Consider the following 22,340-nt stretch of genomic DNA (forward strand, 5'->3'; position numbering starts at 1 on the left):
TTCACTCAAACTTTACGATACGGTTTTTCTGTTGAAATTAGATACGTAGTTCTATCTTCGTACTATGAGTTCAGCTAGCAACTTCCACTTGCACGCTTTGATACTACACACAGTCACTTCCTACCACTCCCCTTTCCCCCTTACCCTCCCAATCCATCCATTACCCACATAACCCAAAAAACCTACTCCACAGAATCCTCCCCTCGGCCTGTTTCTTCTTTGCTAAGAAAAAGATACCCACATCGGGCTCCACTGTCGGGGCGTTTCTGACATTATCCCGATAATATCGCCACCGGCAAGTTCTCCATACATACATACACACCAACACTGCCAATTCCAGCACTGTGAAACTCGGAATTAGACCGAATAAGGACGAATACCGCGATCCTCGAAGCATTATGTAGTATGGTATTCGGGAGTAGGCCTAAACCACGATGTATGCATGTAGAAGGGCCGTGAAAAGAGTGGAAGATAGAGACGGTGATACCGCGACGAATATGTGGATATTTCTTTTCTGTCGTAATCCAATGTGACTGTTTTTACCCCGATAAAGGAAGCCGATTGATTATACGAATCGGGATATTTCATTCAAAAGCTTCACATGACGATTCGAAATTGCGTGAATACGTCCAGCGGCGTGGAGACCACCAGGCCAACCCCCCTGATCCAAAAAAAAACATCAAACTGGGCATTTCGTTGTCATTCGGAGTCCGATTCCTGAATCCTGCCGGACCATGAACAACTCACTCGTTTCAAGGACACGGGAGGCCCTTGTTTTGTGATGATATCGGTCAAGATAGTTTCCGTGTCTGCGTCTACTACTCCAGGAGTGTTCCCTGTTATGAGACAAGACATAACAGACAACACATTAGTCAATTCAAAGGTAAAAGTCGACACGTCACGTACGAACACGTCAGAAAAGACTTGCAAATTATTTTTCCAATAGTGGAAAAAAAAAGAATTCAATTAAAGTAGTAGTAATATCGTGATCTCATATGCCCGAGCACTTCGCGCCAGATCCGTTTGAAAAACTTGCCCATCCCCCTCCCCCCCCAAAAAGGCAATCCTCCGTCATTGTCACCCGTAGAGAACATAGAGGGTGTCATGCACACACACAAATACACATACTTAGTTGTTTTTGAATGTCGTAGTATCAAGTAACAAAAAAAGAAGCAATTTTTATGTGCATGTCAAACCCCCAAGTCCGGCTCAAGCCCGGGTGGAACCACGTTTAGGACCCACGATGTCGTCTACAAGGTCATTCCAAATTTGCCTTGCCATACCTTCGCCCTCTTGGCGGGTAGCTGAGAATTTGCTGGCGACGCTGTTGGCGATGCTCTGGTAGCCAAACGAGTTGTTGTCAGTGGTGTCGGACATGGCCGAGGGAGAGTGGATATGTGTGCCGTCACTGCCGACGGCGTAGATGGTGGGTTGCATGGGCACCTACACGTATCTCAGGTCAGTTATATGTTCATGTATTTAGTAGAAATGGGATAAACATACCACACCCTCGCTCTCGGCAGAGTGACCCTGGACGTCAGCCCATGGCAAGATGGGGACCCTGATACCCAGAGGCGCACTCCTCGTTTCCGGGTCGAAGCCGGGAATGTAGGCAAAGTCTAGAGTGCTGCTGTCGCCAACTGCCTTCCTACTCCTGGAGGTGTTGAAGCGGCGGACGTTGTTGGCCGTCTCGGGGGCTTCAGACACAGCGGCCGAGTGCTCGCCAGAAAGACGAATTGGACCGCGAGAGCGATTTGAGCCGTATGGCTTGTCGGTTGTGAGAAGGGAGGAAGATGATGTCGAGCCAGTCATGGACAATTGTCGGACGGTAAGGCGGGGACCGAGAAGGCGGGGACCCGCGGCAAGAGCACTGAGGGCGCGAATGCTAGGTTTTGATGCGGCCATTGTGAGGTGATGTGATGTGATTTGGTATGGTAGTGGAAGAGGGAAAGAAGAGAGTAGGAGGCGCAGCGCAATTGAGAGCGAAGCAACAGATATAGTGGTTGGTAAGAGCGGAAAGAAGACGGTTTGGTCGTAGCCCAGAGACTAGATTGGGAAGAGATAAGGATTGGGAGGGGGGATGGTAAAGGTCAGCACGTCCCGGAGTTTCTCGGGGTATGCAAGTGCTATCAGGCTAACCGACAGTAAGGTACAGGCAGGCGTTGACAGGTAGGATGACAATGACAGCTGAGAGGATGGTCGCGATGGGTGAGGGGAAGCTGGCCCTTTAACCCGCTCAGCCTCGCCCAAATCGCCTCACATGGTCAGATTTTCTTGGCCCAGAGGTTCTGGATTACTTCGCCCAAGGCGGTCAGTGTGTTGTCGGGCGACTCAGTACAGCCCCTCAGTTTGTCCACTTCATAACGAGCGGATTGTTCGGGGATGCAACGACGGACTCCGAGGCGCGTGTTGTATGGGCTGCATGTCGAGTGGAGCTGGGCGGTACGGGCTAGAGCGGAAGGGGCATAAGGGCACTCCCGAGCCAATGGGCGCGCCCCACTATAGTATGCGCAGCACGTCTCCCCGCACTTTTTTTGGGTTGCAGCGAACGCGTGCTTCTCACGAACCATCTCAGGTCACCGACATGTCATCTGAGTTTCGCATCAAAAATGGAGGGGTGGGAAAATACTTCAAAACGCCCAAGATGCGGACTTGCGTCCGCAATGCCGTCTCTCTCTTGTCGCCTCATCATGGTACTTATAAAATGTCGGTGTAGGGCCTTGTTGGACGCACAGTCAACAGGGGGGATCGCCATAGGCCTAGCGATGTCGGCTCCTTCCCGCAACCATGCACACACACAGTGTACGACTTGTGCCTCTACGATCGGCTCTCCACCTAGTCGACACAAGCCTTGTGTGACACTTTGGGGCGCGAATGAGGCGTGCAGTTGCACCCTTACCACCAGCCTATGGCAGCACCCGACCAAGACGTTCGACAGCGGCCATTTTTCGGCGCTTCTAACTGGCCTAATCATGACGGCAGCATGATGGTATCTTGCATGGTTGCGTGTCGTCGTTCTGTACGAGTAGGTGTACTTGCGTGTCGACTGCTGGCCATTGGGTGTTTGTTGGGACCATGGGATCGAAGTTCAACTCCGGCGGCACCACGGTGGGCACAGACTGTTCCTGTCGACCAACATTTTCTGGATTCTTGGAAGGTCGCAAGGTCTACCCAAACAAGTAAAGTGAGGCTGGTCAACATGAATAGCACGTCCCACTGCCCTGACTAACATACGGATGCCCCACCACAAGCGCCTACCCAACATCAACCCCGCCAAGCTGATTGTATCTCTGATAGAAATTCAACAAGGTCAATAACGGTACTGCCTCAAAATTTGCCATCAAATCAGATGAAGAGCATCGGCCTGATGGTCTAGTGGTATGATTGTCGCTTCGTAAGCTTGCCCCGCCGCCACCAACACCCAACCAGCATCGTCCTAACAATCATCTAGGGGTTTCTCTACCTGGATACAGTGTATCTGTTATGTGACAGGCCCCGGGTTCGAATCCCGGTCAGGCCCTTTGCATCCTTTTTGCCCTTTTTTTTGATAATACTTCTGCTATGGCTTCGCGTATATGGTTGGCATATTCTTCTTTTGTGTGGCTTCGTGTGAGTGGTGGAGGTATAGCACTGCCTTTCATTTTACTCGGCTTACGGAGCGCTGTTGATGTCACAAGCGAGCATTTTTTTTGTTGTAATCACATCGAGGAGAAGCAAAATGACGAGTGGAGGGAGACAAAGGGCATATTTTTCAACTTTCTTTCTACGCCTCAGCAAGCCACGAGTAACTTTCTTTGTGCGTTCATTGTGTCTGACTGTTGCGGCTGAGATGTCACATTCACTACAGGTACAGTGCAAACACGCAAAGGTACATTTCGTGTGTGGTATCTGCAACCATCTAGATGAAAGAAAAAACAACACCCTCCACATCGCCTTAGGTAAAACTCCCAGATGTTGTTCAATCCCAAGCCCAAGGGGGTATAAGTGAACCCTGCTTTCGCGCCATGAAGCAATGAAAGTGGTATATAAGCGCAGTACATACAAGGAAGCGACAGAACAGGCGGTAACGCAGCAAGAAAATCCAGGTCATAAACGCGTCAGAAATGTTGTCCAGATATCCACCCTGAAAGGAGGAAAGTGAAAGCAGGTCGTAGAGTTGAAAAAGATCATCGGCCGTCATAAGAGTCGCTCACCCACCCATTGTTGTTACCTGCATACATGGACTGTTGGTTACTCTGCTGATAGTCGTTTTCCTCCTCGAAATATTCTCCTCCACTCGAAGCATCGAAGCTGCTGCGCCCGCTAATGTCACCATCTTCATCAGGCGGCCCAGCAGGAAGCTGGTCCCACTGAATACCTGCAAGCGCAGGATATTGCGCCAGAAGAGCGGCAGGCAAGAATGGCTGTGGCGCCTGCATGCTACCAGCCTGGGGGAACGGCTCAAAGCCAGGTTGTCCAGGCACCATACTGTTGAAGTTTTGAGCAGGCATCGATGCAAACATGCCATTGCCATTGTTCATCTGCTGATTCTGGCCGTTCCATTCACCCTTCTCACGTGCTTCTTCTTCCAGTAAAGGTCGAATGCAAACACGACCTGCTTCAGACCGGAAGTGCCGACCAAGAGCGTCTGCGCGGGCGAAGCGCCTGCCACAGCCCCAATTGTTGCCGTCCTTGAGGTTACCACGGCAGACAAACTTCTTCTCTCCAGAGTGGAGACCCTCATGTCTCTTTCGGTCATGCTGGCGCGCAAATGCCTTGCCGCAAACACTGCAAACGAACGGGCGCTCGTCTGTATGTGTGCGCAGATGCGATCGGAGATTGTACGCTCGTGTAAAGCGCTTCGGGCATAGAGTGCACTGAAAGGTCGCTGGGTGCTTTTGCGTACGCTTTGGGTTCGAGCCATCGGCAGGCGCGGGCCGCGTGGGGTCTGCGAGATCTAAGATGTAATCGCGATTGGGCATGCTTGATGTGGACGATCGGCGGGACGATTTCCCAGAGGGTGAAGGAGAACGAGACTTTGCAGCATTGGGAGAAAGTGATCGATGAACGCCCGAGCCGGGAGTAGAAGCGCGCGAGCTAACACTGCTAAAAGGGTCAGATTTGGCACGAGACCTGTTCCGACTGCGTGCTGTCTTGGTGTTAGCATAACTCATACAGTGCAATTAGACTGCTTACATCGGTCAGGCGGGCTCAATGCATCCAACTGGGGTTCGGCCTTTGGTGGCTCGAAGCTTGCTTGTCGCGAAGGTGGTGCGAAATCAATGTTGATTTCTGGTGGTGACATTGCATCTGCGTGGCCAAATTCAGGCATAGGCTGGTTCAGTGATGGGAATGGCTCCGAGTTCTGGCTAGAGAAGCCATTCACACCTTGAGGCGCATATGGGTTCATGCTCCGGTTGAGGCCAAATGTATCGGGCTGGAACTGTGGCAGAGCCTGTTGATTCTGGGGCAGTAGACGAGGTGAGATGTTGGGGGTGTTTGAGGCGCTGATGTGCGCATTGCTGTTGTTCAGGTTGAATCGGTCAAACCCAGGAACGGGGTCCTGAAATAGCTGTGGGTCATGTTGCGCATGAAGGAGAGGTGACGGCTGGTCATTGTCGAAGCTATCATGCTGGTGCAAGTACGGCGAGTTGTGCGCCGAGGATGCGACGTCTGAATAGCCAGCATCACTACCTCCTCTGGACCTGGGTCCTCCGAAGCTTGCACTTGCCATCTGACCCCATTCTGAAGTTTGTGCGTAAGCCGCGCTGGGGTCAAGCGACGTGTGTCGCGAGTGACCTGGGGATCGGAATGCGCCGTGAGCCATGTTGGGCGAAGCGTGCGGACTTGAGCCTTGATGATTGTTCATATTGGGAAGAAGGTGGGGTGGTGTCGGCGCGTTGTGCGGTGCGGCTGCCATCTGATGCATGAGATCTGAAGGGTTGACGGACTGGTTCTGCTGCGACTGCGTGTCGAGTATGTGGGGATCAAGCGTCTGACCGAGGTACGAAGACAAGGACTGGTTTTGCCCAAGGTCGTTTGTCTGGAAGAAATTGTTGAAATCGGCGTTATTTGGAGCTGCTAGATCGAGGGGGTCAGGCGAGATGTTGTTATTGTTGCCTTGGGGGCCAAAATGCGGTGTGTTGTTTTGCGAGAGGCTCTGCGAGGCTTGCAGGAAGCCCGAGTCGGAAAAGGCGGTTTGCTGGGAGAAGGACTGGCCCTGGCTTGCAGTGAGGAACTGTGGGTTGCTCAACCCCGCGCTTGTAACGGCGTAGGAGGAAGGGTCCTGGATGGCGTCGAAGCCCAAGACGGCGTTGGGCTGGTGCTGGAATGGCGGCTGTGAGGCGGGTGAGGGGGAGTGGTCTTTATGAGCATGCTGGCCAGCCGAGGGGGAGCGCCCCCGTTGCTGGATGTCCATGATGTAGGTATTCGCGTTCCTAACAATAGGTGGGATGTGGAGGGAGTGAGCCCTGAGAGCCGCGCTTGGGCCCGCGTGGAGAAGTCAACAACACCAAGAAACAGGCACGAACGCTGAATGGTCCAAAGTCTGCCAGGAACGCGCAATGTACTCTCTTGACTGGCTTGACTGCTGGGGCTGGTGAGTGTGAAGGAGGCGCAGTGTCGTCGTCGGTCGCAGACACAGCCCACCTCACGAAGAGCAATGTCGCTCGAAGCGGTCTAGTCTGCTATTATTAGCCCCGCGATGGAAATCCCACTGCAAGAGTTCTCTCGTGAGTTCCCGCGTTTCAGTCGCTCGAGCAGTGAAACGGTTAAGATTGGCGAAGAGTTATGCGTTGTCCTCGACGACGTTGGGTGGACCCAGGAGGAGAGGTAGTTTGCTTGCCGTGGTCTTGTGCCGATACGAGCAACTCGAGAGAGAGAGAGACTCCGTGCGCACAAGGACAAGATACGCCAGCAGAAAGATGACTGGTATCGCGCGAACGACAGCGGGCTGATCTGGCAGCGCTGTTGGAGTGGGAGCTGAGCTGAGCTGAGCTGACCGCTACCTGACAGCTGTGACGTTTTGCAGAATCACTGTGCTAGATGCTCCCACCGCTCCAACCTTATACACCTAGGTCGCTTTTGGTCTACCATGTACTGTACATGACAGATGTGAATTAGGGCGGGCTCCTCACTTGGCCCACGCTCCAACCAGCTGCAACGAGTGGTCACCGTCAGAATTGCAGAAGACCAGTATTGCCGAACCGCCATGAAACGGTCGGCATCAACCTGACCGGCGGCAAAACTGCACGTGCAAAACCGCAGATTTGATTTCACGGGTCGCGCTACTTCTTGGCAGAGGGCGTCCAGGGCCGGTGGGTGATCCTTTGTGCACTGCCTCGCTTCCACACATGTCGCAAGGCACACTCCCTCAAGGCTGATTACCACGTCCCCACCATTATACGTACATACACCAAGCCCTTATGCCCCTTCTGGCAAACTATGTGCAACATAACATCCCTTTTGCAGCGATATTTATAGCATTTGTCCTTCGGTCCATTGCTTCTTGGAATCATGCGTGTGCACACGTAATGTCCTCTTCATGTGCTGCATCTACTACACAATTACACGGCAACAACGCGCCAGGGTCCAATGACCCAAGTCTCGGTGGTATTGGTGTTTACTTCATAACTCACCACTTTGCCTTGGATTACGACGCTGCCATGGCCTGGCCCCGCCTCGCCTTCTCTTCGTGTGACGAGAAAGGCTACACGCATTGACTTGATCCAAAACAAAAAGTCTTCCTGTTGGTCATGGGTGTTATCCAATATAGTCGCCCGTGAAAAATGGACCAATGCTGATGACGCCCTCGGCGTGTTTAACCAAATTTCAGTCCTTGGGCAGGATCCCACCTCCCGTCTTGCGGAGGTCCGCCCGAAGGCCTAGGATTGCCAGACGCTGTAGGAGGGCCACCAAACCGTATTCCTACTTCTGGAGTCCACATGCCCGCAGCCGGAGGCATGCTTGCCCTCGTAGGTGTTGGTGCAGTCAGTGGCTCTTCAGCATGTGCACTTGCGCCATAGTGGGGATCCTGTGCATCGGCTTTCTTCTGCTGCTGCAGCGAGCTTGACGCTGCTTGCTGAAGACCGAGGGAGCTCATCCGGGTAGTAAGATCGCTATTTGTGATCAGTATAGGGCAATAAACTACCGACTGCCGCAACATACCTTTCCAGATGAGATGCTTCGGACTTGCGGTTATAGGCAAAAGTCCGCGCTTCATCCCTAAACCGATTCACAATCTTGGCAAGGTCGTTGTAGAACTTGCGGCCAACATCAAGGTTGGAGATGATTTCCTTGTACTTGAAGTATGCGTTCTCCAAGTTTTGCAATGCCTGTTCACGTTTCTTAGTAGACTGGTCTCCGCGACGAGCGATCAGAAAGGCAGCGTTTGCGTCTTGTAGCCGTTTGATCGCCTCAGCCTGTTCCTTCTCTTCTTCTTGAACCATGTCCAAATCAGCATCGTACATCTGTAGTCGCTTATCAAACAAGCTCTCAAACTGTACAGCCTCGATTGTCTGCATAGGATACTCCCGCTCTAAGCGAGCGGCTTCGCGCAGCAGCTCTGGATCTAATGTCTTGTCAGGGTTTGGTCAGCGAGATGGCAGTGCAACACCTACTTATGTCATCCTGTTTTGCCTTGGTCCTCAATGCCTCAATCTTTCGCCGCCGTCGGCTCTCAAGTCGGCTCACTTCATTGAAGCTGCCCCGTAACTTGACGGCTTCACGTTCTACATCTCCAGTAATGGCAGGTCTCCGACCACTGGGCACATAGTTCTCCAGTTCATGGTCGGACCCACTGAGTAGCTTGATGAAGTATTCGTTTTCCTTGAGCTTTGTCTTTACAATGTTGTCGCTGTTTGTTGCAGCCTTGAAGTACCCATCAATTTCAGCAATCTGAGCGTGTAGTTTGGGAGCAGCCTGCGCGGCAGGTGGTCGGGTCCATTGCTCAGTACCAAATTTCCGACGTGCGCCTTCATCCTCTGCAGCTTCTGAGCGCAGGATGTCAACACCTTCCTGGTAGATAGCTTGGTCGGTATACATGAGTTTCTTAGTGTCTTCCATGGAGCGTAGGAGTCGGTTGATGCCGTCTTGTTGGCGTATCTCATCAGCGTGGGCAACCAGACCTGGCGGCAAGCCTAGTGGTTTCTCGAGAGCCTGGAGCGACCCCGGCAGGTTCAAGCTACGGAGTACCTCATGAATCTTGTCTGTCAACGCTTCCAACTGCTCAACAATCTGACCGTTGACCAGTCGATCGCGGCGATCGACGTAGATACTTGCTGCCAGGTGCACTGAGTATGGTACCAGTTTGGAAAAGAGTGCTGGACCAAGCTCGCCGTGTTCCCCTAGCATTGAGTTGGACTCTGCGATCTCCTTTGGAACCCTTGCTACCACCATGTTTGCTCTATCTAGTATCTTGAGTTCTGCCTTTGGTGGAACGGGCAGCAGATAAATCATGTCATTGTCTTTTTCGGCGCGCTTTAGGTCTTCGGTTATGCGATTCTTCAAGCCGTTCAAGTCAGCCAACACGGCCTTGTTGATGTACCGCTGTTCTTTGAGGGCTTCGTTGACGCATGTGAGACTGTCGCGTAGTCTTGCAACCTCTTCACCATACTTGCGCTTCTCGAGGGAGTCGCAAGCTGCACGGTACTGGGCAGCGGCAGCAAAGTGATGGTGCTTTGCTGTCATGTGGTGTATCCACTCGCTGCTGATTGCGTCAGATTGTATACCTGCGTCCCCCGCTTCATTATAGAGATCCGACACGCGTGCGGCTAGCTTTGCAATCGTGGCATCTTTCAGCCCATCTTTGACCGCCTTCTGCCAGAAACACTCCTGGGCTTGAGCCAGCAGAAGCTTCTCCAAGCACTCGAGTGTCATGAGATCCATATCTTCTGGAGGCTCGGTCCGAAGATCGGGCAAGATGTTGTTTCTCAGGTGGGACAAAACGCCGGCGCCGAGACAAAAGTTGTTGGCGGCCGCTTTCAGGCCATCTGGTGTGCTTCGGTTGGACGACATTGCCAGTTGCGAGTACATGGCGGCGAGGTTGAACATGATGTTGGCGAGCTCGAACCGGAGATTGTTGCGCGATGTCGGGCGGCTCGTGTTGTATCCCAGCGCAGGATACCAGGGGAACTCGACGCCGATGTCGATGGGAAACTTGCCGCTCAACCATATCAGCTGCGCAGCGTATTGCTGCAACTTGGGGATATTGCTCGGATGGGCTTCCTGAGCATGTGTGGCGACAGAGCGGAGCCTCTCGAACGTCTCGATGTCCTTGGTGAACATGTCCGGGTGCTGGTCATATTTGGACGAGATGTACTGCTTGACGGCATTGCTGAGGTTGACCGAGTGCGAGCGTCGGAAGGGAAGGAAGAGGATGTTGCTGGCCATTTAGTAAGCAGGATGACATGTTGAGGCCTGTGTGGTACCTACGAAGCCATGGCAGAGTAATGTTTTTTTTGGCTGGCATGGACAGCACAAGCTCTGTCCAAAGACGTCACCGCCGCAGTCGCAGGCCAGCCCGGGTCCCCGCGCTAGCCAACGTGGGGCCGCTCAGTCTCAGGGTTCAGCATCAGGAACAAGACAAGATTAGCACGCGACATGGGCCAGATGATGCTGGGCGACTCTGCGTTTCTCTGCTTTGCTGTAAAGGAAACAAGTAGACTTTGCAACATGCGATCAGCGCGAGAAACCGTTTGGTACCTCATGGGCTATGTCTCCGCAGCCTGATCATTGGGCACTTCTGATCGGACCGGTATTCAGTATTGCCATCTCGAGTCTGTCCGGACGACACGAAGCATCGCATCACCATGACACTCCTTACTGATGCTCACAACACGGGGAATGCGGAGCGACAATTTTATTTACAAAGACACGGCAGGGGACACGGTGTTGTCTAGAGAATCAGCAATGGCATAATTTCCATTCTGGGCCCAAGGACGTTCTCCGTGAGCAAGTTTCACCCCACTAAATTGTCCGACCCTCAAACCTTAGATGAGAAATGCACCTGGCTGAGGCGCAACGGGTTCCACCTGCCGGACTGTCATGGCAAAGGTTGGATATGTCAACGGAGCACGACCACAATCTATTGCAATCTAGCCGAATTGCACCATTATCTTGAAACTTGCTCATATCCCTTGGTCAAAGTCCGTACCTACGCTAGCGCGCGATGTAGTCGATTATATATACCTCTTGCGTGACCGCTTTACGATTGCTAGCATTGAACACACAAAATCTCGGCAAATCCACGTTAACCCTCAAGACCACGACCACCACCCCTCCAACCAAGCCGATACCACACACCTACAACCTACACAATGACTCACACCTACAAGTTCAACGTTGCCATGAGCTGCGGCGGCTGCTCTGGCGCTATTGAGCGCGTGCTTAAGAAGCTCGAAGGTTAGTACCGTGCCTAGCAGCAGTTGCGCCACAACAGACTAACAAGCACGCAGGCGTTGAGTCGTACAATGTCTCTCTCGAGAACCAGACTGCTGAGATTACCGCTGCCGACTCGCTCGACTACGATACCGTCCTGGAGAAGATCAAGAAGACCGGCAAGACGGTCAAGTCGGGCGAGGCCGACGGTGAGGCCAAGGAGGTCTAGGGCAGAGCATACACCGCCAACGAGCAATGATTTTTCTAGTACATTTGTTTTTTTTGTTTTGTTTTTTTGGATAAGACGCGGTGAACATTACTACGGTCGCATTGTGAGTAAGCCTTTGTGCTGCCGCGACGGCCCCGTACACCTCGAGCAACGTATACATAGATGTTGCAATTGAATAAGGATACCCCGCACCATAACATACACATGATGGCCGGTGAAGTGCAACGCGCCATTTTGCAGAGACTCTAGCAGATGCAACCCTTTATGCCAGATGTCAGAGCTGTTGTAGGTTTGACGTCGTATTGCGCACCGCCTGCTCGCGGCATCTCGGTGTTCCACCAGATTGCCTCTGCGCCAAGCGGCACGTCGAGGTCACATGCCACGAGTTGAAGCCGGGTCGCCGTCCCTGTCTGGCCCCTCGCAACGCCCAGTGTTATACTTGTCGCCATAGCATCTGCCACGCTCGTCCTTCCATGGCAGCTGACCACACTCACCTCCGACTCTTCCCTTCATCTCCGTTTTTAGACCCTCCCGGACCAGATTTGAGTTAGTCCATCGTTCCTGAATACGCGATTACGGTTCGGCGCTGCCGCTGCTTGTGCCGTCTACCCAGAGTCATGGTCCATTGACATGGTCGCGAATGGTGATGCCTAGCATCCTCAATCTGTGCAGCATCAAGACGGCACATAGGCAACAACATTATGCAAGTCGCCAAAAATAAACAACATTTATACCTGAGGCGTATTGTAACTACTTGTTTCGATATCAAAAAAAATCACCACATGAATCACTGCAAGTCCATCAGACAACGTCATGTTCAAAGTTAATGGTGAGGGTCGGGAACTGTCGGTTCGTGAGCGGGCCCTAACCGGAAAGTCATCAACCTCCCCAGGGGCTGAGCCGCATTGCAATTCACCAATGCACATCATCAGTATAGCGCAAGAGCACCATGTAAGCGCAGGCATTTACCCCCGTATGACGCTTGGGCGTGGCGCCTGCTACCCTTGGCGACGTTGCGTGGGTTTGAGTGATGCAGGATGGCTCATCACCTACGTAGTGTGTGATATAAAGCTCTTCCTCAGGCCACAAGGCGAGAATACATTATTCACACCAAGTCTTACAACTTCAGAAGTTTCAGTTTAGCCGACCTTGTATTGAAATCTCCCCGTGGTCCTCATGTCGTCTCCCACAGGAAATTCCAGTATTTCCTTTCCAAGTCAAGCAGACCTCTTCTATTATTGCACCACATCATCGACTTCGCAAGAAAACCTCAACCTACACTATGCAGCTCCCTCAAGATCCTCACTAAAAATCGGCGTCATCATTTTCGGTCAAGTCCAACTGCTCGACTTAGCCGCTCTCGACCTTCTCGCCATGATTGGCAAAAGTCGGATCAGCAAATCCAACCCTACGGCCGCAGCACTGGACCAAGCCGTGGACGAAATCGACATTCGATACGTTAGCATGACGGGAGAAGGAAGTTTCCCCGTCACAGCTGGCTCGCGAATGCCGGTGACGGTGAGCTAACACCTTCGATATCGCTCCTATAAACAAACACCCACCGACATGCCTTTTCCGTCCATCCTCCTCCCCAAACCTCCCGTTACAGCCCATTCTCCCGGCCAAGAAGAAACCGCCTTTTTGGCCCCGCTGGATTTCGCCCGGTCTTGGCTGCTCTTTTTCCATATCAAAAGTAGTCATCTCTGACAAGTCTGGCACGGGGAGACAAAGGTTAACACGATTCCCCCCCACATCCCTCATTCTCCCTCAAAAAAAAGAATCAATAAAACATCAACTGACTATTTCCACTCACAGAACTCCTTCACCAACGCCCCCCAATTCGACATCCTCCTCATTCCCGGCACCTCCACTCTAACTAACCTCCCTCCCCCCGCCTCCTCCTTTCTCACCTCCCAATGCCTCAACACAAACCTCCTCGCCATCATGACCATCTCCTCAGGCATTGCGCATCTAGTCCAAGCAGGGAGTCTGCACGGCACCCGCGTTGCGGCGCCTCGCTCGCTGCTGCCCTGCTTGCAGCACCGGTTTCCGGAGACGGAGTGGCAGTGTGCGCCTTGGGCGCGGCACGGTAAGGTTTGGAGCTGTAATTCACCCGTTTCTGGGCTGGACATGGTGGTGGAGTGGATGAGAGAGTATTTTTGGGATCGCCAGGAGGCGCTGGCGTGTGTGGTGGGGGTTGCGGGGGTGGGTAGCTTGTATGAGTATAGTCATTGTGATTATTGAGGTTGCTGAGTATGGAGGCTTGAATTGTGGATGGCTGGGCTTGCGAGTCTTCTTCTTTTTCTTTACTGGGGACAAACTCTACTCTTTGTGAGACTTTTGGGTTTGCACTTTGTATCTTTTTTCTTCTTAAGGTTTCACTGGATCGTAGCGCCGGGTTTGGCTGCTCTCTGGAAGAGATGTAACATTATTGTAGATTTGCTAGGAGAAAGGGATGTACACTATCGATTTCTTTTTTTTCATCATTTTTTTTTCCAATGTGTTGGTTAATATAGTACACACTGCTGTAGTGACACTAGACGAAGATGATTACATGAAGCAGATCCGAATCAGGAACTCTTGTAGATTATCTCTCACTATTCCATCTCAATTGCATAAGATAAATTTCTTTAAATCATGCATACATAACTTCCAATATATCGAAATCATATTTTACCCCTTCATTCCATTATTCACCTCGCATTGAGATCCTGCAAAAGCCGCTCTCTGCTTTGTAGGAAGAGAGCAGAGCATTGAATTTACTCATACGAATGCATCAACGCCATAACCCTAGCAAAATCCTGCCATTCCCAAAAACTCTGCTTCTTCCGCTTCCGCTTCTCTTTCTCTTCATCTTGCTGCGTAGCCTCATCTGAAGTATCAGAGCTGAAGCTCGATCGGATCATGGTTCCCTCTCCATCAGCGCTAAATCTTGCATCGTATTGGCGGATACGGTCAGCGATGAGAAGAGCTTCTTGTGTGGCGCTGTCGAGACTTTCGTAATTGTTGTGGGTAGATAGTGTCGGGGTGGATAAAGGGTTGATGGCGCCGGTGGTAAGGGCTTGGTAGTGGACTGCTAGGCTGCTGGCTTCAGTGCTGGGCAGGGGCAGGATATGGTGAGACGGGTGATCAATTTCATCATTAGAGTCGCTGCTTCTGTTGAGGGTGGGTTGTGTGGTAGTACTGGTTCTGAGAACGATGCTATCAAGCCATTCTTGATTCGTTTGATTAGAATGCATAGCGCCGTTGGCCTTGTTCCGCGTAGCGAGGCCTGCTTGGAATCGATCCGGCGTATCGGTCAGGTTGGAGGTAGAGGCAAGTTCGACACTGGGAGCAGGTACATTCTGTAGCTTTGTAAAGACAGCTGATTGAGACCCACCAGTATCATTGCTTACTGCTGGTGCACTTAAGTACTCATTTCTTCCAGAGTCTTTTGTCTCAAAGCATCTCTCGGGATATAAGCCTTCAATCTTTCTCATTCCATTTTTACTCTCCCTGCTGCGTCCTGTCATCTCATTTCTTGGACCCGAAGAACATGAGCGAGGCCACCCATTGCTATCTGCACTTATACCAATTCTTGTCGGCTCATTCTTGTCCAGGTCTACGAGTCGATGGTGCTGTGAACCAGATTTCGAACCAGTTTCAAAAGGTGAAATCAGGACGGAGCGTGACAATTTTCCTGCTTTCGAAAGCACAGAATGAAGCGAAGTTTGATATTTTTGGATAGTGGCCGGCGCGACAGGTTTTGGTGATGGGATAGCAGCGGCATGGCCAACTGTTCCCGTATGGCGCATCTGTTCATTCGGGTGCCGAGGAGAAACAGGAATGGGGCTATGAAGAGGCAAGTATCGTGATGATGCGGCTGGAATCTTGGGAGACTGTAGACCCGAGTCTACTATGAGCTCTAACTCGAAGCGGCTCTCCAAATCTCGTACTGTCGCTGCCTTGGTGGTGCCATCTTCAGATCCGGCCGTGATCAGATCATGTTTTTGTTTGTGTGCCTCTTCTCGGTACACGAGGTTCTCCTTGAGTTCATGGCCTGTTTCTCTAGCTGGTCGCTGCTGCCTCTCTGTACATCGAATTTCTCGATCACTTTGACCTTTTCGACAAGCACCGGGATATTCATTTCTAGGTCGGTTGTTGGGCTTACAGTCCTTCTTCTTGTTACATACAGGCGATTTGACTCCACGGCTCTGTATTACTGCATACAGAGACAAGTTGGCATTTCGATGTTGAGCTTGAACGCTTTTGGGAGGCGGCGCTGGTAGAGATTTAGGTGGTGGCGGAAGATTGTCTTTGTGCCATCTCTTCTCATCTCTGGGAGCGAGTTTGCCGTTGCATGTAATGGCATTAGAGTGATTATTGTAAACGGGAGTGCAACTTGTGTCGACCAATTTTTGTGTTCTCGTTTGCGAGTTAGTGTGCTTTGCATCACTTCTGCTAGTATAGGTAGAGGGTCTGCTTTTCACACTGTCTACCGCCTGCAAGTCTGTTCTAGACTGACTTTCAAGCAACCACGAACGGATACTGGGTGGAGCTTGATTGCTAGGCCGTCCTACACGCGTGATTATGGGTGTGTCCTGTGGTATGACGTCTTCGTCGGGGATGAGTTGCAGAGGATAAGGATTGGTTCGTGGGTTGGATACTTGAGTTTCAGCTACTTTCCAAAGCGATCTCAGCTTGTCCCAGCGACAGCCATATAGCCGACTGGTGGATGATGACTTCTCGCTCACAGATGGAGCTTTGTACTTGTTGATTGGCTGAGAGTTTGGCAAAAAAGACAGTAGCTGTGTAGTGAAGTAATCACGTGTGTTCGAAGGGATGTAATTGCCATAAACGTCTCTCCCATTGTTCAACGGCGAAATCGGGCTGACTGACTGAAGAAATGGGCTGTTGGGTGGGGTATACTCGCGATTTCCTGTCAATGGCGATCGAGGTGGAAACAGTGATAGTGCAACAGGCCTAGGGGGGAAGGGGCGATCAGTGCACCTGCTGTCCGGCCTCAAAAAGTCAGCCATAGGGGATGAAAGGTTCATGAATCCACGTTCAAGCCCGTCAGATACTTTGGTAGTCATGTTTTGGCTACGACAAGGAGACGAAGGTGAAGAGTCGTTGGTGAGACCCAATCCGATTGCATTGAGTGTCGACGTAGCGCCATGGCGATTGCTCAGTTCTGTAGCGATGTAGCTCGATTGCTTGAAACTTTCGTTGCTTACCGCAATGCAATCTTCTGATCTGTTCTGATTGCTCTCACTGAAAGCCGCTAGGCCTGATTCCAATGGCTCTGGATGCAGTGGCTCTGGAAGGTCGCCAGAGAAGTTCACTTCGAGTCCAGTCCTGCTCTTCTGAGGTTCATTCAGGCCATCCTCTTCCTCACTGCGATCCAGCCTTCTCTTCGAAAACATTGCATTGCTGCTATCCCAAACCTCCCGGGGTTCTGAATCTTGATTGCTGCACATTTTGTTTCTCTCACAGATTTCGCCGGGCAATTTCTGCAGCGCAACTGCCAGCACACAACAGGTTTCCTCAAGTGGGAATCGCGAAACAGGAGAGGAAAGGTTGTCAGCCATGTTTACAGTGTCTGACTGCATAGTTTGTAACGTCAGCTGACATGCAGTGGCATTCTGTGAATGGCTACGGACTGATAGGGATGTAGAGTCTCATGTGATTCTGCAGAAGAAGTCACTTGGGTCATGAGGAAGGTGCGCTAGTATTAGGGATAGGACAGGAAATGCAAAGCATCGATTTTCAATAGTAAATCTATGTATCTGATTAACCTCGTCCGCCCCAAGAAGTCATTTATAAGGTATACGCTGCAGGCAAGATTCCCGACTACTTCTTCAGCAAAGATGAACGTATACCTCATCGCCCACTGTATCGTTACCGGGAGCATCAGTCTCAACACTACCCGCCACATCCTTCACCTTCTGACCGGAGGACTTGTTCTTACTCCCAAGTCTCCGCATATTCCCTCTTGGAGCCGTCGGAAACTCCTCTTCTGGAATAAACTTCTCCGGAAACCTCTCCTCATCATCAAGTATGCCCCCATCCTCCAGATACTTGACCAGCTCCCGCACATTATCACGAAGGTAAGCCATACTGGCATTCTTCAACTCGTGCGCAGAACTCATCTGTCCGCGCAGTGCATCCATCCCGCGATTCTTGTTCCCTGCCGCGTTTATCGCATCAAGTATCGGTTGGAGACTAACATTCGTTATCCCATGGTAGGCATCGATACCGTTGGTGTGTAGAAAATCGTTGATGCCATTGTACATGGCGCAAATCTCGGGTACGGCCCAGTGATCCCGTCGTTTTTCGTGCACCCAACTGCTATCTGAACGGCGTTTGATCTGGTCGATCCACTTGTGGTATGCAGATACCCAGGCCTTGTTGTTGGGGTCGATGTTTTTGATCCGCGTCTCGCCGACGTAGATTCCTTCGTACTTGCGGTTGCGGGCGTGAAATCGACGGAAGACGAAGTTCGGAGTCCAGAATTCTGTTTTGTTGTCTGCAGTTCGCTTCCATCGCCATGTGGAGACCTTGATCCAGGGGGAGCAGGTAGCATTGTTTTCAGCTTTGGGCTTCTGGGGAACCTTGCAAGCTGTGAGCTCAGGAACGAAAAGAGTATTGTGTTCGTATCTCTCGTCTTCTTCTGCTGACTCGCGCTGCTCAGGCAATACGTCTCTTTGTGTGTACCAGCCGCTACCATCGGCCAGCTTGAGATGGAAGACGGCTTTTATTTTGGCTGCATCCGTTTCATGGGGCTCGAAATTTTCTTCCGGCCATCGTGGTTTGCTTATGAGCTCGCGGTCCATGTACGGCGTTGGATCGTCCGACAATTCGCTGTCACTATCTTCAACCACATGGGGTAATGAATCGCCACTGGTATTGAAAGACTGATCTGCACTTTGTTCTTCATCGTCTAGCGCGTTGTCAGTATCGACATTGTTAGAGACCTCTGGAAGCCTCTCCAACTTTCCTTTGATTGGTGTCGACGTTCCGCGCTGGGGGGAAGTCTCGTCATCCGAGTCATGTTCTTTCGTATCTCCTTTCTTGCGAATACTGTAGCCAGGGGAAACTAACACATCGCCTGTTGCATTGAGATCTCGCAAAGTTACTACGTGGCTGTAGTGTGGACCTCCACAAAGTACTTTAGAGATGAAGTGCCTAGTTGAAGTATGAGGAAGTTTGTATGTACAAACACCTCAGAAAAAGAACAATTCTGCGAAAGACAAAGACAAAGATGTTTGCTGCTTCGATCTTGTTCCATGTGTTGACGTACAATATGACCAAAAAGGTGGGGTATAGTGAAACAGTTTGGCGGTGCTGAGGCCATGGCCACTTTTGGAATTCACTGCCACATTTAGAGTTTGGTTGAGTTTGGTAAGTGAATGAAAATTCACATGTTCGTCGGCTGGGATGCTCATGACGTGAACGCATAGAATGTATATCGCGGTAGTTTCAGTTTCAGTACCAGTCATATATGTGTTGAATGTGACCACAAGCGCATTGTTATGTCTTTCAGCACTAGAATCAATTTTTTCATTCATTCTTATACAAGACATAGTGGGCAGTCTAGTAAATACGGAATCTTTCCAATACATCACCATTCACCATCTCATGCGCAACATTCACTTTGTCATACACTACTACAAGCAAACCTTATCGTCTTGGGGACCACCTGTCCTTCCACTTGATGATGCTAAAGATTTATGCGCGATTAGACAAAGTGTCATGAGGGTTGCCATTCGATTGTTTAGGAATTGGTTTGTCAGAGTGACTGATCTGCTGGTGATTGCATGGCTTTAGAAACCTAGTGCGTGCAATAACCCTCCTCGACATGGTGTTGGCCATGACGCAACGGGTGTAATCAAACGCTCTATCTGACTCGAAATGAAGGATATCCATTGCCGCCATAGCAAGAATAAGATTCAATAAGGCGCGAAAACCAGTAGAATGACTTGAATTCTGCGCAACCATGTACGATTCTCTTTCGATTACTTATCTACACTACAGCCAAGATACGAACACTCTTACCCTCTGGTTCTCGAACCACAGAATCGCTTTCCGATTGTAGTCGCTCACAAATGCGGATGAAAGCAACAAGAAGGTGGCTTTTCAAGGTTTCTGTGAGTATTGATTTCTCTGTCTTATGTATTTCTTGATACAAAATAAGCCTTTGGAAGTTCCATGAAGCCCTATCCGCCTTAGATAATCACCGGTATGTATTCAAGGATATGTTTTTCTATCAATAGGTAAGCGATATCTAAACGTTCCTCTATATCCGAAGACCACGTGATCTACGCGAAAGAGCAAAAAAAAGTCAAAAACATACGACAGCGGGGATTCGCCAGTGGTCACCCACCTGACTACTAATCCGCCGATAAACTGTTTATGTGTGCCAGATCGGACGGGATGGCCAGCTGCCAAGTTTTCTGTGGTCGTATGTACCAGAATGGTGAAAATAAAAAATATATATTGGCAAATTACAATAATGACTTGTTAGATTGAAACGTAAAAACAACAGGCCCGCTAAGACCGCACTAAGACCTGCCGCTACTACTGCTACTTCTCACACCATTCTATACACACATCGAGTAATTACTTTATATAAAAGTGTGGAATTTATTCTCGCAAATACGGACAATATATGTCGTTTCTTGGAACTAAGGGAGGATTGTTTTCATTCCCACTCCCGAACCCCTTTTGGGTGGCACACTTACATGTAATTAGAATTATCTTTTCTTAGCTAAATTAACAAACAAGTTTCAATATATACAGATCGCTCTCTACAGCACGCAGTCCCTTGCGCTACTTCTTGTTCGGCGCGGAATGTATCTCGTGATCATGGAACACGGCCTACCTATGTGGTTATCTCGAATAGCAGTGGTTGCTATATACCACATGACACATGGATTGTACTCGTCACAAGCCACCGCCCACGGGGATTGTGAAGCGAGTAGCATTAGTTTATGCTGATAATGTAGCAACGGTATATCGGCAGAGTATGGATGTGGGGCATATGTAGGAGCGCAAGAAAGTTTCCGTGCAGTTCCTGGTGCTAGCGGCTCGTTCCGTCAAGCACGACAGCAATGACGTACTGCACCCTCCGCTATTGGGCCGGGAAGGCGTTGCGTAACGTCTGCCACCCCTGTCCAAGTACATTTGTACATGATACAGGGATCGGAAGTGCTGGGGCGCGCAACAAATGACATACTTGATGGATGCACAGAAGATGCAAGTCATGGCGCAAGAGGATCGGCCCGGATCGATTTTTCTAACTGACAAGGGTGCTATTGAGGGTATTGTCGTCTGATTCAGAATAGGATTGCCCAGAGTTGTGCACTGTGTCATTTTGGAGGCGTGTATACACGGTAGAGGTGTCGTCGAGGTGCCGAGTGCGAAATCGACGATGAGATTAGTCACCGGAGGCTGAGTGCACGAAGGTGAAATTCTCGAGGAAGGGACGAAATAAGACGATGCTACTATAGCTAGCCCCGCATTCCCCCTCACGACGTAGCTCCTTTCCATATTTGGCGAAGTACTACAACCCCGCATATACGACGCGCAGAAACCACCTAGCAACATGGTACCTTGACACAGCAACTAGAGAAGATACAATCAGCTCCGGATCTCAACATGCTACCACATCAGTGTTTGGATCACTTGATTCTTTTTGTGCCCGCAGACCCGCAGACTCTACTCCCCTGTGTTCCCTCGTACTTGTCAGAGAATTTCACTCTGACTCCTGGCGGTTTCCATGCCGACGGTGCAACCTCTAATGTTCTGATCATCCTCTCGGACGGCTGCTACATCGAGCTCATCTCCTTTGTTCCCACTGCCCCGGCGTCACTCGTGTCCAGCCACTGGTGGGGTCCTTCTTCTACATTTGTTGGCTGGAAAGATTGGTGTCTGACCAACAGTCTGCCTCCATCCCAGAACTACGATGACGTGAGGGAAAGCCATGGGGAGCCGATTCATGGAGGGAGGAAGAGGGCAGACGGTGTGCAAGTCAAGTGGAGTGTCACGTTTCCGAGAGGAGACAAGGGCGGGCAAGACGTAAGGGGACGGATACCGTTTTTCTGCCACGACGAGACGGAAAGGAGTGTGAGAGTGCCGATGGATGAGGAGAAGACGAAGCATGCATGTAGGGCAATGGGGATCAAAGAGCTGACGGTCATCGTGAAGGATCAAGATTTGCTGGAGGAGACAAGAAAAGTGTACCGAGCCATCATTGGCGATGAAGGCCAGAAAGAGAAATGCATATCAAGGTTTAGACTTGGCCGTGTACAGGGCGTGGCAGGGCTCAAGGAGGGCGCAGAAGTCGTGCTGCGGCTCCCGAGAAACGAAGAGGAAGAAGCGCGTGTTGCAGAAGGAGGATTCTGGTATGGCGACGTTGTCCTTTACAGAGTGGCGGAGCGTGGTGACATGGAAAAGATAAGAAAAAGAATGGATACCAAGGACGAGGACGAGGAAGTGGGCGGGTTGTGGTTAGAGGAAGTGGTAGGGCTGTGAGTTTGTGGCAGTATAGCAAACATAGGGGGGCCTTTAGTTGTGCGCCGTGTTTATGTGATTTGTTTTTCTGTGGTCCTGACTTGCTCGTGGATGTGTCAATGGCTGTTTTTTGTGGTCAAGTAGTCTGAAGGCGTGGACACGGGACACGGATAGGAAGGCAGTGGTGCTTCGGGCGAGAACACCGTAGCCAATCACAGGACAGCCACACATAGATCCCGACCTTCCCTCGTACGCGCAGTAG

At 50.8% G+C, this 22,340-nt stretch overlaps 8 protein-coding genes and 1 non-coding gene across 9 annotated transcripts; 4 read left to right on the top strand and 5 right to left on the bottom strand.

Moving 5' to 3' along the window:
- Positions 1-921: 921 nt before the first annotated feature.
- Positions 922-2,310, bottom strand: COCSADRAFT_151584 (uncharacterized protein). Its single transcript, XM_007706182.1, has 2 exons — positions 1,504-2,310; positions 922-1,443 (listed from the first exon to the last, which is right to left on the bottom strand). Exons 1-2 carry the CDS (start codon positions 1,903-1,905, stop codon positions 1,210-1,212), a joined length of 636 nt encoding a protein of 211 aa, XP_007704372.1. The 5' UTR covers positions 1,906-2,310; the 3' UTR covers positions 922-1,209.
- Positions 2,311-3,361: 1,051 nt separating this feature from the next.
- On the top strand, positions 3,362-3,520 carry COCSADRAFT_t80. The gene has a single exon. It is a non-coding gene; the product is annotated as a tRNA-Thr (tRNA).
- A 557-nt stretch (positions 3,521-4,077) lies between these two features.
- Positions 4,078-6,704, bottom strand: COCSADRAFT_249666 (uncharacterized protein). The gene is made up of 2 exons (XM_007706183.1): positions 5,176-6,704; positions 4,078-5,128 (listed from the first exon to the last, which is right to left on the bottom strand). The coding sequence occupies exons 1-2, from the start codon at positions 6,395-6,397 to the stop codon at positions 4,167-4,169; spliced, it is 2,184 nt and encodes a 727-aa protein (XP_007704373.1). The 5' UTR covers positions 6,398-6,704; the 3' UTR covers positions 4,078-4,166.
- A 1,045-nt stretch (positions 6,705-7,749) lies between these two features.
- Positions 7,750-10,442, bottom strand: COCSADRAFT_249663 (uncharacterized protein). The gene is made up of 4 exons (XM_007706184.1): positions 10,411-10,442; positions 8,598-10,360; positions 8,146-8,548; positions 7,750-8,096 (listed from the first exon to the last, which is right to left on the bottom strand). The coding sequence occupies exons 1-4, from the start codon at positions 10,416-10,418 to the stop codon at positions 7,799-7,801; spliced, it is 2,472 nt and encodes an 823-aa protein (XP_007704374.1). The 5' UTR covers positions 10,419-10,442; the 3' UTR covers positions 7,750-7,798.
- An 852-nt stretch (positions 10,443-11,294) lies between these two features.
- COCSADRAFT_100342 (uncharacterized protein) lies at positions 11,295-11,584 on the top strand (the record flags this gene model as incomplete). The annotated part of the gene is made up of 2 exons (XM_007706185.1): positions 11,295-11,379; positions 11,433-11,584. 2 exons carry the CDS (start codon positions 11,295-11,297, stop codon positions 11,582-11,584), a joined length of 237 nt encoding a protein of 78 aa, XP_007704375.1.
- An 864-nt stretch (positions 11,585-12,448) lies between these two features.
- Positions 12,449-13,934, top strand: COCSADRAFT_249723 (uncharacterized protein). The gene is made up of 2 exons (XM_007706186.1): positions 12,449-13,102; positions 13,400-13,934. The coding sequence occupies exons 1-2, from the start codon at positions 12,761-12,763 to the stop codon at positions 13,826-13,828; spliced, it is 771 nt and encodes a 256-aa protein (XP_007704376.1). The 5' UTR covers positions 12,449-12,760; the 3' UTR covers positions 13,829-13,934.
- A 409-nt stretch (positions 13,935-14,343) lies between these two features.
- On the bottom strand, positions 14,344-17,043 carry COCSADRAFT_30207 (uncharacterized protein; the record flags this gene model as incomplete). The annotated part of the gene is made up of 1 exon (XM_007705849.1): positions 14,344-17,043. The coding sequence occupies one exon, from the start codon at positions 17,041-17,043 to the stop codon at positions 14,344-14,346; it is 2,700 nt and encodes an 899-aa protein (XP_007704039.1).
- Positions 17,044-17,424: 381 nt separating this feature from the next.
- Positions 17,425-18,441, bottom strand: COCSADRAFT_346725 (uncharacterized protein; the record flags this gene model as incomplete). Its single annotated transcript, XM_007706187.1, has 1 exon — positions 17,425-18,441. A coding segment is annotated over one exon (1,017 nt), but the record flags the coding sequence as incomplete, so codon positions are not given.
- A 2,672-nt stretch (positions 18,442-21,113) lies between these two features.
- Positions 21,114-22,312, top strand: COCSADRAFT_40617 (uncharacterized protein). The gene has a single exon (XM_007705944.1). The coding sequence runs from the start codon at positions 21,224-21,226 to the stop codon at positions 22,097-22,099; it is 876 nt and encodes a 291-aa protein (XP_007704134.1). The 5' UTR covers positions 21,114-21,223; the 3' UTR covers positions 22,100-22,312.
- Positions 22,313-22,340: the final 28 nt, after the last annotated feature.

Source organism: Bipolaris sorokiniana (genome assembly GCF_000338995.1).
Source record: "Bipolaris sorokiniana ND90Pr unplaced genomic scaffold COCSAscaffold_15, whole genome shotgun sequence".
NCBI lineage: Eukaryota > Fungi > Ascomycota > Dothideomycetes > Pleosporales > Pleosporaceae > Bipolaris > Bipolaris sorokiniana.

Coding starts and splice junctions, on each gene's coding strand:
- COCSADRAFT_151584 (XM_007706182.1), bottom strand. CDS start 1,905: ATGGCCGCATCAAAACCTAGCATTCGCGCCCTCAGTGCTCTTGCCGCG. Junction 1,444..1,503: donor CTGCCGAGAGCGAGGGTGTG/GTATGTTTATCC, acceptor AGATACGTGTAG/GTGCCCATGCAACCCACCAT.
- COCSADRAFT_249666 (XM_007706183.1), bottom strand. CDS start 6,397: ATGGACATCCAGCAACGGGGGCGCTCCCCCTCGGCTGGCCAGCATGCT. Junction 5,129..5,175: donor ATTGAGCCCGCCTGACCGAT/GTAAGCAGTCTA, acceptor ACACCAAGACAG/CACGCAGTCGGAACAGGTCT.
- COCSADRAFT_249663 (XM_007706184.1), bottom strand. Junction 8,549..8,597: donor GGCAAAACAGGATGACATAA/GTAGGTGTTGCA, acceptor ACAAGACATTAG/ATCCAGAGCTGCTGCGCGAA. Junction 8,097..8,145: donor GAAGCATCTCATCTGGAAAG/GTATGTTGCGGC, acceptor GATCACAAATAG/CGATCTTACTACCCGGATGA.
- COCSADRAFT_249723 (XM_007706186.1), top strand. CDS start 12,761: ATGTCGTCTCCCACAGGAAATTCCAGTATTTCCTTTCCAAGTCAAGCA. Junction 13,103..13,399: donor GCTCGCGAATGCCGGTGACG/GTGAGCTAACAC, acceptor TTCCACTCACAG/AACTCCTTCACCAACGCCCC.
- COCSADRAFT_40617 (XM_007705944.1), top strand. CDS start 21,224: ATGCTACCACATCAGTGTTTGGATCACTTGATTCTTTTTGTGCCCGCA.